Raw genomic sequence first — 15,216 nt, forward strand, 5'->3', positions numbered from 1 at the left:
GCTTCTAAATAAATTTTTAATCACATCTTTTCCTCTGCACTAATCATAAATCTTATCGTAATTTTTCAGCGACTGCTAAAACAGCAGACCTTTATGTCTTTTTTTTTTTTTTTTTAAGTCATCTATCAGCAAGTGTTCATGTTTTATTTGACGGAAAGAAAAATGGATTTGTTCATTTTCTTTACACTGCTATGATATTTGACTGAACAGAACCCTCCATTCTTCAGCACAGCTGCCACATCCTGTAGAAACAATTCAATTGCCATAAAAAGCACTGTGTCTTTTTTTCCCCGCTGTCTGGTGTAGTACAGTATATGACACGTTCTGTAGTCTCTAAGTAGGGAGGCTTTTTAGCAATGGGAAATTTTCTGACTACCACCAGCATAGGCAGCACCTGTTGCTGGAAACACTCCGAGCCTCATGGCTGTGTGCTGTGTGACTGATGCTGCTGTCATTGGTGAACAGGTGGATATACTTTTTAAAATTCATGAAAACTCTATTGAACTGCAGCAAAGAACAGAGTGGAAGAAAGTGAATTAAACTGGGCTTTTTTTCCCCCCACTAGCCTTTAGACTTTGACCCATTCTGATCCGTCTGTATATCTAGGCAGCCTGGCCACATAATTGATGCCATTCATTACATGATTGAGGGGGGTGTTTTTCTGAGGTGAGTGGAGGTAGCCAGACCATAGCTGAGAGCAACTTACACTGTGATGATTGATAGGAGGAGAGCTGCATAAATGCTGGAGTGCTGGTTGCCTAAATGCAAGTGAGTGTTACTCTCTTTGCCGGCTTGGGGCGAAGCCATTAATAAACCTTGCAAATGATGATAGCTGTTGTATTGATTCTAGTTTGCAGCCTCTATTCCACCGGCCCCTCTTGCTCCAATAGTCTGCCTCAGTAAACACGGGCATTGAAATTGTTGACCCAGGCTGTCTCTGCCATTGATCACCCCGCTGATGTTGGGACGCCACATTCTCTTTGTTTGTGTGGTAGCTTAATCCATTCACAAAGCTTGCTGATGGTACAAAATGGATCAATACACGAGGAAACATGGAAGCATGAGATGAAAAATTATGGATTATTCCCTAAAATGCTGCAATATCCCTCCCTTTGCAAGTGGCTGACCAACACACTGCAAGAACTCAAGAACTGCACGTTGAAGAGAAATCATGTACACGGAAAACAGACCGTGATATAGCGGCTGTTTGTTTTCTGGGAACAAAACAAACAAAAAAAAAAAGGATAGAATGAAGTTTCATTTTGATCAGTTCTTCATCAGAATGACAAAACAACAAATTGGACATGAAATTCCAGAGTTACAGCAGCTCACTCAGCACTGGCTGATCAAACAACTGTTTCTCTGTTTTCTGCAAACATTTCCTTTTGCCTTCTAATCCAATGCTGCTTTGTCTCACCCACACGCCTCTCCCTCGTGCTCCAAATGACTGTTAAACGCCTTGTCATTTGTAATGGGAATGACACATCCTGAGTCAAAGTGACATTATGTCAAAATTTTATCCTGCGATTCCTGCCAGGCTAAATCACTCATGCTCCATTCGTCATTCACAATCAAATAAGAAACGCTCCGCTCTGCAGAGCCTCCATAACTTCAAAAAAAAAAAAAAAAAAAAAAAAAAAAAACAACCCTTCAATACTAGCCACCATCTTTAGTTCAAGCGTGCTGAGAAAGTTACAAACTCGCCTACCTCTCCAGTGAGTCTGCAATGTGCCACAGAAAATAGGGGCATTATGCTCAACTTTTAAATGGCAACAAACAAATGAAAGGCTGTTTGTTTTTCTCTCCTCCACTGAAATGGCTGCCGCCTCTTATACTTGCACAAAGGATAGACTTTTATGGCATTTCCTTAGTCTCCTGCAGTTTGTCTTGCAGACTGATGGGCCACGCCACATTTTTATAAAGCTGCCAAAGGTCTCCCCCCCCCCCCCCCGCCTTTTTTTTAATCTAGGTTACTTCAGGTCTAATGCGTATAAAGGGAATGCAATAAGGAAAGCTAGAGGGAACATTTTTAATATGTTTGAATGCCCAGTTGTTCAGAAATGCAGACCCAACAGACCTTGTTCAAAAAACACATTAATCAGCCTATTGTGGAACATAAATCCCAATAGTATGTGCTTATCCTCAAAGAGGATATTTTCTAACTAAATGCTTTGAGGAAAATCCCCACCCACAATGGATCGATGCATGACAGAAGCACCTTCCTTTTTAGAAAAGCTAATGCTTTTGGTCAAGAATAACTGTAAATCCTCTGACATTCCCTTCAATCAACTCTGGATATTTAGCCTAACCCAAACATTCTCCTGATGAAATCAGGGCTAATGGGACAATTGAAACCTGTTCAGACTATTACCATATGGAAATTTTGTTCAAAACAAAGCATCATTATTTATTTATTTTTTATTTTTTTTTAACTAAATCAAATTCAGTCTCCACTAGCAAGGTTATTTCAGTATACAGTGTATGGAGATTACTTGTTCAATGTTTTCTATCATATATGGCTCTGAAGCCTTGATTCATCTCCCTGCATGACAGTAGTTCCATCTGGCTCACTAACACAAGGGTGCGGTTTCCATCGCTTCCACACTGACCCTTTAAGGTCCTCATGCAGTGAAATGGCTTTTATCCCCCATTAGAGTAAGTATACAATTTAAAAAAAATTGTTGCAGCTCGGTGACAGTGGAGAACAATGTGGGGAAATAAAATTATGAAAACACCACAACATGTGGGTTTTCATTGTTAAACGAGACGACGGGCTTATTTCAGGGTTATTTCAGGGTGTGATAAAATCTCCTTGTGACAGTATTTCTCTTTTTAGTCTTTCAAATTTAAATACACAGAACAGGAACAGATTATTCACATTTGAATGGTAAATCCCTGCTTTGATGAGTTTGATTATTATACAGTACAATAATGACTTATAACCTAATTTCTAGAGGTATATGAAAATGTACAGGTAGAGTGTCTAATAAAATTGAATGACAGATGATAATCATTATTGTTTTTAATCTATTTTGTTCCAAAGCACTTTTAATTAAAGGCCGGCTGCTGCCCTTCTAAAGGTCATTTAATTTGGTAAAATAAAGGCTAATCTTTTTGTGTAAATGGAAAGGAGTGTTTTTTTTTTGTTTTTGTTTTTTATTTGATAAATCTATGGCATATTACTGAGATAGATTGTGACGGAAACAGTGAATAAAAATACACAACATCACTCTGTTTACTTTGAACAACCAGAGCAGTCTTGGATCCATCCCGAGTTCCGATACTCAGCTATAAGACCTCTGAGAGTGTGCGTGTCTGTCTGTGTCTGAGTGTGTGTGTGTGTGTGTGTGTGTGTGTGTGTGTGTGTGTGTGTGTGTGTGTGTGTGTGTCTGTGTGTGTGTGTGTGTCTGTGTGTGTCTGTGTGTGTGTGTCTGTGTCTGTGTGTGTGTGTGTGGTGATGGAGGCTAAACTGTAAACAGTTTATGATGTCATGAACGTGTAGGGTATTCTGTAAAACAATTTGCATTCTGTAAAGTAAAACTAAATTCTATTTAATGGTCTCCGTCAATGTGATGAGGTACATTTTCAAGGCAATAAATCACATTTCCACAGCTACTGTACCATGATAAACTTTCTCCTAGTAGAGTCACACTAGGGGTAGTTCAATGTTTTTTGTTTTTGTGAGAGGGAAAAAAGTACCATAACTTAATTATACATGAAATAAAATTGCTGTAAAACTGTATTTTTCTGAACGGCTAACACAGTAAACTAGCGTGTGGTGTTTTCACATGTACGGTGTCTTGTTAGGTTCTGTATATTGGGAGTTTACTGAGGTCAATATACGGGACACATAAAACAATCCCTAATCCCCAAGTGTTTGTTGCCCAGCGCTGACATGTGCAGCTGCATTAAAAGAAGGGTCTATCATGCCCAAACAGCCTCGAGAAAAAAATACAAATATATAAGCAAATTTAAAAAAAAAAAAATTAAAATTCCACCAACACCTTCTTAAATAAAAGGGTATATAAAACAATACATCTTTGCTGGTGACCACATACTGCACTCGTACACTTAACTAAATAGTTCAATGGTTATAACTGTCACACTATTCTGCACCATTGGTTTATAGTGGAGAAAAACTAAAGCCAGTGTGTTTGAGCGTGGCATTTGTCAGCATGGAGATTCAAGTTAGAGGAGAAGCTGACTAAACATTATTATCTTCCACCTGCTCATTAGCAGGAACCATCTTACAAGAAACAATAGTTCTGAAGGAAAGTGTACTGACAGATGTGTTTGAATTCCTTTTGGACTTTGTCATACTGGCTCCATGCTGTGCCATGCGATACACTAGACAGTTTACAACTGAGTTGTGAAGCAAAGTCTGTTCTAAAATATGTACTGTACATGGCAGAGACTGTGTGCGTATTAAGGAAAACAACATTTTAGTCTTTAACAAGGTCATGAAATATCATTTCACTGCATAACATAAAGTGAGATTTTAGGATGCTGATGCTAACAAAGAGGCTTTTTTTTTTAAAATAAATGTTTAAAAATCTCAGCTTTCTTGTCGACCAAACTTTTACCCATTTGATAACTTGTTGTGTTCTTATATTCTCCCTATCGTTGCCTATGCTAAACCCCCTTAGATTTCCTGCTGAAATTATCTGAATAAAAGGGGGTCAATATCTCCTCTCCGTGACCTACTCTAAAGAATGCGTCCTGGTCCTCTCAGGAAGCATTATAGGCATGAGTTTAGGGACTATTCCAACAAAACAGGTTCGTCAGTCACTTATTTCATCTTGGTTGGCTGTCTGGCAAAAGGAAAGTGATTAATTAATAAGAATTATTTAGACTGAGCAGAAGCAGTTGCCCGAGCAAAGGAGGAAGAAGACATTTTCTGTTAATGTAAAGCACCAACAAGCTGAGGAAAAGGATTTCACAGTTCTATCCACACTGAATAATTCCAAAGTGTAGTGGATAAATACAGCAGCTAAAGATGTGGCTCATGTGAGTAAATAACCACCATACAGCAGATTCAACTTTGCAGCGCCTACTATGAAAGAAACTTGCCATTTTTAAATTTTGGTCTCGCCACAGCAAATTGGGTCATTATCCAAAGCCACTAAAATCAACTTGTTATTTGCTGAATAATGGACAATGGTGCATCAAGTTTAATTGCTCAGGTAGTTGCTCTATCACACTTATGTAATTCATTGAAGATAAATGCATGTCCACATTTTCCTACACATGTGCTATTACACAGCTGAATTGTGTTTGCTGCATGAGTTCCTGCTTCACAAACAAATATGATTTTTTTGCCATTTTTTATCCTAAACACTGATTATTTGTTTTTGTTGGGTGAAACCTGATGCCCAAAGGACCTCATCTAATCTTCTTGTTAAGGCATGTGACACCACAGCAGTCCGCTGATGTAGCATTGACATGTTTAAGGTATTATCCTTCACCATTTAAAATTGTATGTAATTAGTCATATGTTGTATTAATGTAACAGCCACTAACCCCATCTGCACCAATTCACATAGCTTTTTGTGGCTAATTTGTGCAGAATCCCCTGGGTGCTTCAGGATAAATTAAACTGCAGCATCCCCCGTAACCTCCCCCATACCCTAATCTATTGCTTTGGTTTTCTGCTCTCCTGATTGGATCTGCAACCCAATTTCTCTAATTTTCTTTTTCATTTGAATACTAATATACATTTACATTACAAAGTACATGCTCCTATACAGGAAAATGTCACCATGCATTTCTACCTCATTATGTGTCGGCCGCATTAAAAAGCAACATTACCACAGCTCATCTAGTATTTAAGATCAAGGTTCAAAGGGCAGTTGATACTTGAGAAAATTGGCTTTCACTATATCTCTGCATTAGGAAAGAGATATATTAATAGTGTTGTGTCATTGACAGGAAGACCCCAAGTGCGAGAGAGAGAGAGAGAGAGCGAGAGAGAGAAGATGAGTGATTATTATTCTGCCATTCGCCTCGGCCAATTAAGCAAGGACAAATAATTGGTTAAATAAATTGCAATAGGACATATCTTAGGCACCCAGGGGTCATTTGCATGATGTTAAATAATAAATAAAGATATAAGTGGCCAACACGTGACTTATGGGTGTAATGGGTGTTAAAAGTCCATATGGATAGAGGCAGGAAGACTGCTGAGTGTGCTGCGCTCTCTTCCCTGGATGACTGTAGCCATTTAGATTACAGATGTTAACATGTCTCCCTGTTGCTCTGGGTGGAGCCGTGCTTTTATTCTAATCCTATCACCAACATGGGAGTTTGTTCACTAGTTCTCCTTATGAGGTCATTGTTTAAAAGAGATAGCTGGTGTTCTATATTTTACTTATGTCATCAAATCCCATGAAAACACCAAAATCCACACGGAACTGAACTTAATATGAAGTGTAGTCTATGTAGTCTGCAGGTCCAAAGCCTGGTAAACCTTGCATCAAACATAAAAAAAAAAAGCCTCTCTCTAAATGGTAATTGCGCTATTTATTTCATCATCCTACAAAATACAAATAAATTCAACAGCATTTGTGGCATGTGCCAAAGTTTTGGGCATCCTACTAAGTCAATCCATCGTAATCCCCCTTTGGCAAATATCACAGCTTGTGAAGACTTTTGTAGTCAGGAGTCTTTTTACTTTTGATTTAGGAATTTTTCACCCACTCTTCCTGCAGATCACTTCGTGTTCTGAGATATTGTTCATCTAACTGGCACGCAGAGCATGTTTAAGATCTACCCACATATTTTCAGTGAAGTCGGGGAATTGTGAAGGCCGCTCTAAAAGCTTCAGCTTGTCTTTCTTGAAATAGTTCATGGTGGATTTGCTTCTACTCATTGTCCTGTTGTACAGTAGAAGACTGTCTCTTTTCAGCTTCACTTGAGTTTCTGGCAGTTTCTAAAATAATGTGATATTTAGTGGAAAGGACTCCTTTTCTTTCTAGGTTGTGTTTTCTGCAATTGACACAATCTAAAAGAACAACATTTCCACCCACATGCTTAACAGCTGGCAAAGGGGGTGTAAGTACTTACTAGGGTGCAGAAACTATTGCACATGTCACTACTACAACTACTATTTTTAAATCCTTAAAGAAGTAATAGGACATTAGCATTTAAAGATCTCTCAACACATAATACAATAATCACTCCTATTTCAGAAAAGGTTTCTCCAAAATACAGCTCCCTGCTGTTGCTGATGCAACCCCGTCTTCTGAATATTATATTCCTATACAACTGAACTGTAAATGCTAGTTTTATAGGGAAACATAACAACAACCAGACTGCATTTTCCATGAACAACTGAGGATATGCAAAGTAAATCAGTTGCACCTTGTACCTTGATACTGAACTTATCAATAAAATGTTACAACATTTGTTTGTCCTATCCAATCTTGCAATATCCGATCTTATGAGTTTTTCTTGCCTAAATCTAAACAGACAGAGTTCTGGAATTGATCTTGGGTCTGTAGGAGGACAGTCCTGTGCTTTGTACGACAGACACCCACCCACATAGGGCTTCAGTCAATCAAAAGATGTGTTGCATCAGAACATAATCATTTACTCATTTTCCCTTTAAAAACACAATCGAGTTGTATAGCGATGTCATTTTTAAGACACGGGGTTGGCTGGTGACAGCTGTAGCTTGAAGCATCATGTTTTTGGGTTGTTCGTCCATCTGTCTGTCTGTGTATCCCCTTGGGAATGCCATATTTCAGAAATGCCTTGCGGCGCAAATGCCACATCCTCGAGGCCTACTTGAACTCAAATTTCTCCTGCTTGGAGTCCTACTTGGACTCGAGGATGAACTGATCACATTTTGGTGGTCAAAGGCTGAAGTCAGAGTCACTGAACTCACATCCGTCTCATTTTCGTCAACACTAAATTTCCGAAACGCCTGAAAGAACCGCATGTCAAAAGCAACGGCATACAAGTGCAATGCAATTCTTATTTAGAATATTTAGAAGTCTTATTTAGAACCCCTATGGGTTTGGGGAATTAACACAAGATTCATGATAGTGAAGTCAGACTTTATTGAAAAAAATGTAATGACAGTTTGCTAGTTTAGGTCTTTTCACAGGATTTCTTGTCTATACATTTTTTTTTAAAATACTTCTGATAAATTATTCGAAGAAAGAACTTCAGATGAACCCTGAAGATATTTACTAGTCAGGTTTGGTTAATACGGCATAATTAGAGTCTACTTTCTTTTGTTACAGTTTATATTCTTTTATTAGAGTATATACATTTCGGTTACCAGGAATAACCTCAGAGTATGATTTTGCCTGTTCTCTGCATCTACAAATAAATCACCCAAGAGCGATGCAGGCTTGTTTGCGTTACCCTTTTCTTCTTCTTCTTCTTCTTCATTTTGTACATTCCCCACATCCGCTTATTCATCCCAACTCTATGGTTAATGCGTGTAATCCTCCTCGTCAGAGAAGGACTGCAGTTACTCCATTAGCAGGGTTTCTCATGTTGAGGTCAGGCAGGACATTGGTCTGCGAGGGAATCTTGTTAGGGTTCTTATTGACATTGCGTTTCATTAAGTTGATTAATGACATCTATTGGGGCATGCTCCACAGTAATCAACATCTCTGCAGAGAAGCGCTGTCAACAGCCAAAGATAAGACTCTCTGGGCTTCTGTTGCCCAGGAGTCCACACTTAACCAGCTTCTCTGTCTCCTACTTGTTTCCTAAAGGCTGCACTCAAAAAGAATCTTATATTCAAAAATATCTAAGCCGTAAGTAATAAGACACCATGAAGTAGATCCCAGATGACCGTTATGAACTTTCCATTTAAGAAACTATGTACGTGTGTTTCAGGAAATAGGCCCTTTGATGTTAAAGAAATAAAGCAGCTCTTGTCCGTAGCAGCCAGAAACGCAGCTCTTATGATGTTCCTATCCAATAATTTGGTGATGCAAGCACTTATTCTGAAGCTAAGAACTGCAAGATGCTCATTGCCAGGAGAAAGCCTTGTATTAGTGTGGCCTTGAAGAAAAGGTCAAGAAGAGGCTTTTGTTGAACATCAAGGCAGCACTTTACATTACTGCTTAGGAATTGCCAACTTAATGGGGGGAGGTAATATTTCACAACATCACAGTAATAAGAGGTTATTGTTTCAGCAATAGGGGAAGTTATATTCAATAAAATACAAATGGCAGTTTAGCCTAGTACCATAAAAAAGAGCTGCAAAATGCTAAACTAACAATTTCCAAACTACCAGTTTCCAATTCATTTCATGGTAAAAGTTTTAAAATTGCTTAAGTTTGCTTAGGTGGTAAAGCAGACCATTTGTAGTAATAAACACACATGACGTAACCCCTTTATTTCTATTATCGAGCTGTGGTGTACAGAAATCAAATCCTATTCCCAAATTGGAATTTATCAATGTGATAAGTTCTGGTTTACATTTGCACATATTGTCACATCTCATCTTTTCTGCAGTGTGATTTTTTGGTTTTTTTTAGAAAGCAAAGCGATTTTTTTCCCTACATACTGTATGCTTACATCTCTCCCTCTTTTTCTTTTTTTTTGTGGGGGGGGAAGGTCACCTCCTGGATCAGTGCATGGGAGATGAGAAGCTGCTCACCATGAAGAGGAACACTGAAGGCCAGTGATTCCCTGCTCTAGGCACTCTTTGCCAGAGAAGAGAGACACAAAAGCACAGATCAAAAAACCCCACCTGGAATTCATATTTAGCTTTCATCATCTGCTTTTTACTCACATTGTACTCCGTTATATTTGCTAGCTCTCTTGTGGGAGAGACTGGAGAGCTGTACTGGTGCAACTCCAAGCAGGTGGCTGCTGGGCTTCCAGGGTTACTGCTGTGGGAGCTGACTCAGACAATTTGCCTTTTCCGCTTTTTTTTGCTGTATTGAGCTCAAAACAATGCTAACTGGCAACGCAGGAACACAAATGCAGCAGTGAAGCGACAATGTATTTGCAATGTAAATGTAATATCCAAATAAAACCTCTCATGGTTAAGGGACTTTCTAGTGTAAATCATAAGTGCTAATCACTTGTCAGGAAAATGTCTAATGCCCGTTGATTTTTTTTAAGAGTCATTTACTATAATTTAATTTGAAAGTGTTAATTGAAGAGAGAGCTATCGACTCAGAGCAGGAACCAAACTGGAGTGAACCTTATGTCGATGGTGCAGACAAAGCCTAATTGATTTTTTTAAATGTACATTAAAATATTGGAAAGAGGTGCCTACTATATGATGACATGAACAAAACACTGAAACCATATTAAAAAAATGCACGAACATTGGCATATTCTAATTTAAAAGAACAACAATACAAAGCAGCTCATACTGTAAGCCTATCACTGCCTAATGACATTCAGTTTAGTTTCACGCCAAATCTAACTCCTAACCATTTAGATGCTGAAACTAGGCAAACTTTGGCTTTTTTCTACAGTTAACCGAGTATGATGATAGCTGCAAATTATTTCCCACTAGTGGTTCTACTAACTGATAAAATGACTGCTTGTTACAATTCAATTGCAGGTAATTAAACATGTTTGGTAAATGTGGGGCCTAGCCCACACAGCTCAATTAACTATTTAAATGAAGGCTATTAAGGAATAGATGACTGATAATATTCCTATCATGTTCTTAGTGGTGTACAGAAGAGTTCAAAGGTCTGTTCTTTGTATTTGTACTGTATTGGTTAAAGCCTGTGAGCTACTGTATATCTACAGTTTATTCTGCTAAACGGGGATATTTGCTGATAATATGATTACAAAAAAATCATGTTTATATAAATGCATTGGTGGTTTGGACTGTATTCAGGTATTGCCTGTTTTGTTGGGCCCAAAAATATTTAAGTGATGTGCATAAATTTATGATGCCTTTTTTACATACAGGAAATTACTTCAGCGACTTGGAAACTGGGTAAAAAATATTAAAAATAAATTCCCCATGGATTTCTGTCTTGGAGCTCAACTTAATGTAACACATATAGATCAGCTAAGGATTTATAATTTATAGTTATTATAAATTGTATTTGATTGCACTGAAAATAGTCTTTACGGAGCCATTGAATCGTGTAATAGTATGCACGGCCATCTAGGTTTTTCTCAGTGTTTTCATATTTTCCTGTGTGTCACACTGTCAAATAACTGCGCTTTATGGTAAAGTGCAGCGGATGTGATCACTTTGGAAAAAAAAGTCTCAATCGTGACTTCTTCCAAAAAAGGAAACTAATTTGCAGAGACACGACTTTCCTTATAGAAAGCGACAGAAACAATTGATCAGAAACCACAGCCAAGGTGGAACAGTGTCATTGTGTCAGACACAGTTCAAGCTGGAGTCATGACCAGGGCACCTTAAAGTCTCCTTCGTGTAATTACACTCACGCTTGTTGAACCAAAACACTCACTGCTAACAGGTTTTGCGGAGTAATTTGTTGGACAGTAGTAAATGAAAAGGGAAGAGAGTCCAAAGACAGGCTAACTTCTTCTTTTTCTTTCGGCTGTTCCCTTTCAGGGGCCTCCACAGCGAATCATGTGCCTACATCTAACTCTGTCCTCTGCATCCTCTTCTCTCACACCAACTAACTTCATGTCCTCTCTCACTACATCCATAAATCTCCTCTTTGGTCTTCTTCTAGACCTCCTGCCTGGCAGCTCCAACCTCAGCATCCTTCTACCGATACATTCACAGTCTCTCCTCTGAACATGTCTGAACCACCTCAATCTGGCCTCTCTGACTTTATCTCCAAAACACCTACATGAGCTGTCCCTCTGATGTCCTCATTCCTGATCTTATCTGTCCTCGTCACTCCCAAAGAGAACCTCAACATGTTAAGCTCTGCTACCTCCAGCTCTGCCTCCTGCCACTGATTCTAAGCCGTTTTGACTGTTTGACATTGATTAACCTCCAACTGGATGTTGGAATAATCATCCCGTGTTGTGTTCAGGTATCACTTAGAAAAATTTAATTGTGAAAAAACTTAACTGTATAAGTATTAGAAATGTTAATGATTTTATAATCACATTTCCGGTTCATTAAATTTGTTGGGCATATGTTCCATTACATGTGTTATGTTTTTTGTCTGCAACCACTGCATAGACCACCAAAGTGAAACCAGAACTTCTGGTTGCATTTCTAACTTTGCTCATAATCCAGCCTTGGAACATAGTTGTTTACAAGACATGGTAAATGGTCTGCACTTACATAGCGCTTTTCTGCCTATTGACACTCTAGCTATTGACCCATTCACACACACACACACACACACACACACACACACACAGGTGGGGGAGCTGCTATGCAGCTGGCCAACACTCACCGGGAGCAACTAAGTTAGGGTCAGTGTCTTGCTCAAGAACACTTCGACATGTGAGCGGAGAAGCTGGGGGTCGAACCAACAACTTTGAGATTGGTGGATGACCGTTCTACCTTTCCTGAGGCCAAGGCCCCTAGTAGACGTAACAAGTAGACGGGTCCAGGTGACTTTAGAATGCAATAGCAGGAAAAGGAATTGGACGAAACCACGTCACAAGGACACAAATACCCACTCTGCTTTGTTTGTTTGTTTTGTTTTTTTAGATGCCAACGACAAAATGATTCATTAACTTTATTAAATCATGAAGGTTTCTGCTTCTTCTGGCTTGTGTATCTTGTAAAGAATCCTTTGATACACGATTCCTTTTTTCACTACGACTGGCCCCGACCTGATCTTTAACTTCAACTTTTGCTATTGCTGCTCCTTGTATGTTTATCTATGTACAACAGCTGTAACATTAGGAAAGCTAAAACAAGTTCAATACAGAGAAACAATGAATTAATACCTTCCCCATAGATTGTACCATAGTTTTGAATTCAGTCTGACATGCATCCAAAGTGCATTCATTATATATATATATATATATATGAAATATGTGTTTATAAAATATGTAAACATGAAACAATATGTAAATATGAAATATGTAAATACGAAAAATATGTTTTCTGCTTCAATGGCCACAATGGAATATGAGCCAACTTTTCCATAGACAGACATGTTTATTTTTAGATTATGATTTTAGATTATGATTAAAAGGAGGAACAGTGGTCGGCTAACTCTGTTGGAACCAGCACAGTGATGGTTTATTGAAGAGTGAGAGAGTTTGAATACATTTTTTTTTATTTTTGAAAGGGCAAACTAACAGGGTGCTACGTTGCCATTTACCAATGTATTAAAGTCTATTGTTCTGGGTTTTAATTCACATAATTAAATCAGTGCTCTTTCAAACCAAATGTGTAGCTCTCATAGAGAAATTCTGTATTGTGTTTATGCCATAAGCCTCTAACTGTGTGGTGGTGATACATATTCAAGTTTGACTTCTGGCTGTTTCTATGCTGTGGGATTAAATCTAACATTTGACCTCACTAATTGATTTTTGCTTACACGTCTCTAAGCTTCACCGATTTTCTATAATAAAGCACATTCACACGGATAACATCTTCCCACGCCCCAGTGCTTGATAAGCAGTAACAAAATGTGAGGCGGATTGTACTCACCGTCCTCCCGAGACTTCTGAATGAAAGCATCAACGCCACTCTCGCCATAGTTGCCCTCTGAAGCCACAGTGGAGACGTAGTTCCAACGCATGGCCTTAACAATATCCACCATGGCCTGGGCCTGGTAGGTGTCTGGAGGCACCACGCGGGAGAAGAAGTCATAGCGAGTGTTGTCACTGAGCTCTGGAGCTGTGGAGGCGTAGCTCACCTGGGGTATCTGCACAGGAAAGAGTATTGACAATACTGTGAGCGTCGAGTAGCTTCTAGTGAGAATGTGTGGGAAGTGAGAATATAGAGATACAGCAAGAAGCACCTTTCACCAGGGAGGCATTCAAAGTGCTTTACATTAAGGCATTAACGCAATAAATTTAAAAAAGCACAAGAAAATATAATGAGACATATAAATAAGATTTAAAACAGAAATAAAGACAATGTAAAATAAAATAAGACAGATTAAACACAATACAATTTGCACTGCAGCTACAGGGCAGTGGAAGTTATGAATAACTACTCCCAAATTTAATATTTAAATAGCTCTGGCAAACACAAATGTCTCGAACATTTATTTAAACACACTGAAATTGGAGCAGACCTCAGGTTTTCTTGGGAGTTTGCTCCCAGATGATTTGAGGGTCTGGATGGTTCCTAATGTAGCTGCAAATCAGAGCTGTGTAAACCCATCAATGCTTTGGAGATGTAGTGTATTGTCAACTTGGGGAAAACTTTCCTGGACTTCGTAAAGCCTCTTCAGTAGTTTAGCCTGCTCAGGATAAATCCATTTTCTAACTCTATTGAGATGTAAGACATACACACATTTGCTGCTTTTATGATGCTGAGGTCTCAGTGCTCAGTTCACGAGCTGAGAAATCGAGCACGTCAGAGGTAACTTTCTAAACAAAAGCGTCTCTTAGCATTTTTGCATTTATAGTAGAAAGTGTGTTGCTAAGATGCAGCTTTTTACTTTATATAATAACAGTGATGAATGTAAATGCATTTATTTTAATATATTGTTTACATTCGCCATTAGATATTAGCCATCATGGTAGTAAAGCTTTATAAATGTGAAGTTACATCATGTGAGGGTTCTGTGGCTCCCACTGATTTATGGAAGATCCAACACTTTTACTGATGCATGTTTGGAAGACAGAGAAATGTTACATAAGAAACAGAAACACAAATGGGTGAAGTGAAGCTCCAAGCCTTTTTTTATTGATATTTTTACGAAATCTTTTCTAATAATGGTTGTGTTGTTCAACAAAAAGACTATTTTTTAGGGATTGCACCATGCCAATTTTTATATCTAAACTGTGTTTGTGTATATGTAATTTTTTATCCCTATGGCGCACAGCGATTCACCAAATAGAAGGCAGGGGTGTTTCCTGGTAATGGTACACCGTGTGCTTTTTTTTTGTTGAGGATCTGTTGTCATGTTTTTGTGTCCCTTAACAAAATGAGGAGAAGGTGCATTAGGTGAAACATGATCCTAATGAAAAACAGCCTGTTTTCCCTCTAGATGCATCTTTGCCACATGCAGCATTTCATTATCTCAGACAGCAGACCCGTAGGCTGGGAAACACAAAAACACACAGATAACCCTTGATAATAAACATTTGACTCTAAGGCAGCGTCTATCCACCGCAAAGAACAAACTGTGACCTAAGGTACTCACTTAT

The 15,216-nt window shown here is 38.6% G+C and overlaps 1 protein-coding gene across 3 annotated transcripts in view; it reads right to left on the bottom strand.

The window, feature by feature from the left end:
• The window catches only part of LOC137128024 (metabotropic glutamate receptor 4-like), a 146,789-nt gene that overhangs the window by 51,210 nt on the left and 80,363 nt on the right, over positions 1-15,216 (bottom strand). For all 3 annotated transcript variants that reach the window (XR_010914491.1, XM_067505673.1, XM_067505672.1), the window contains exon 3: positions 13,544-13,760. Coding sequence is in view for 2 of the 3 variants with exons in the window: in XM_067505673.1 (XP_067361774.1) it covers positions 13,544-13,760 (217 nt within the window). In the remaining variant the exon portion in view is untranslated. The remainder of the gene's footprint in view (positions 1-13,543; positions 13,761-15,216) is intronic.

The sequence above is a fragment of the Channa argus genome, chromosome 5 (assembly GCF_033026475.1).
Source record: "Channa argus isolate prfri chromosome 5, Channa argus male v1.0, whole genome shotgun sequence".
Classification (NCBI taxonomy): Eukaryota; Metazoa; Chordata; class Actinopteri; order Anabantiformes; family Channidae; genus Channa; species Channa argus.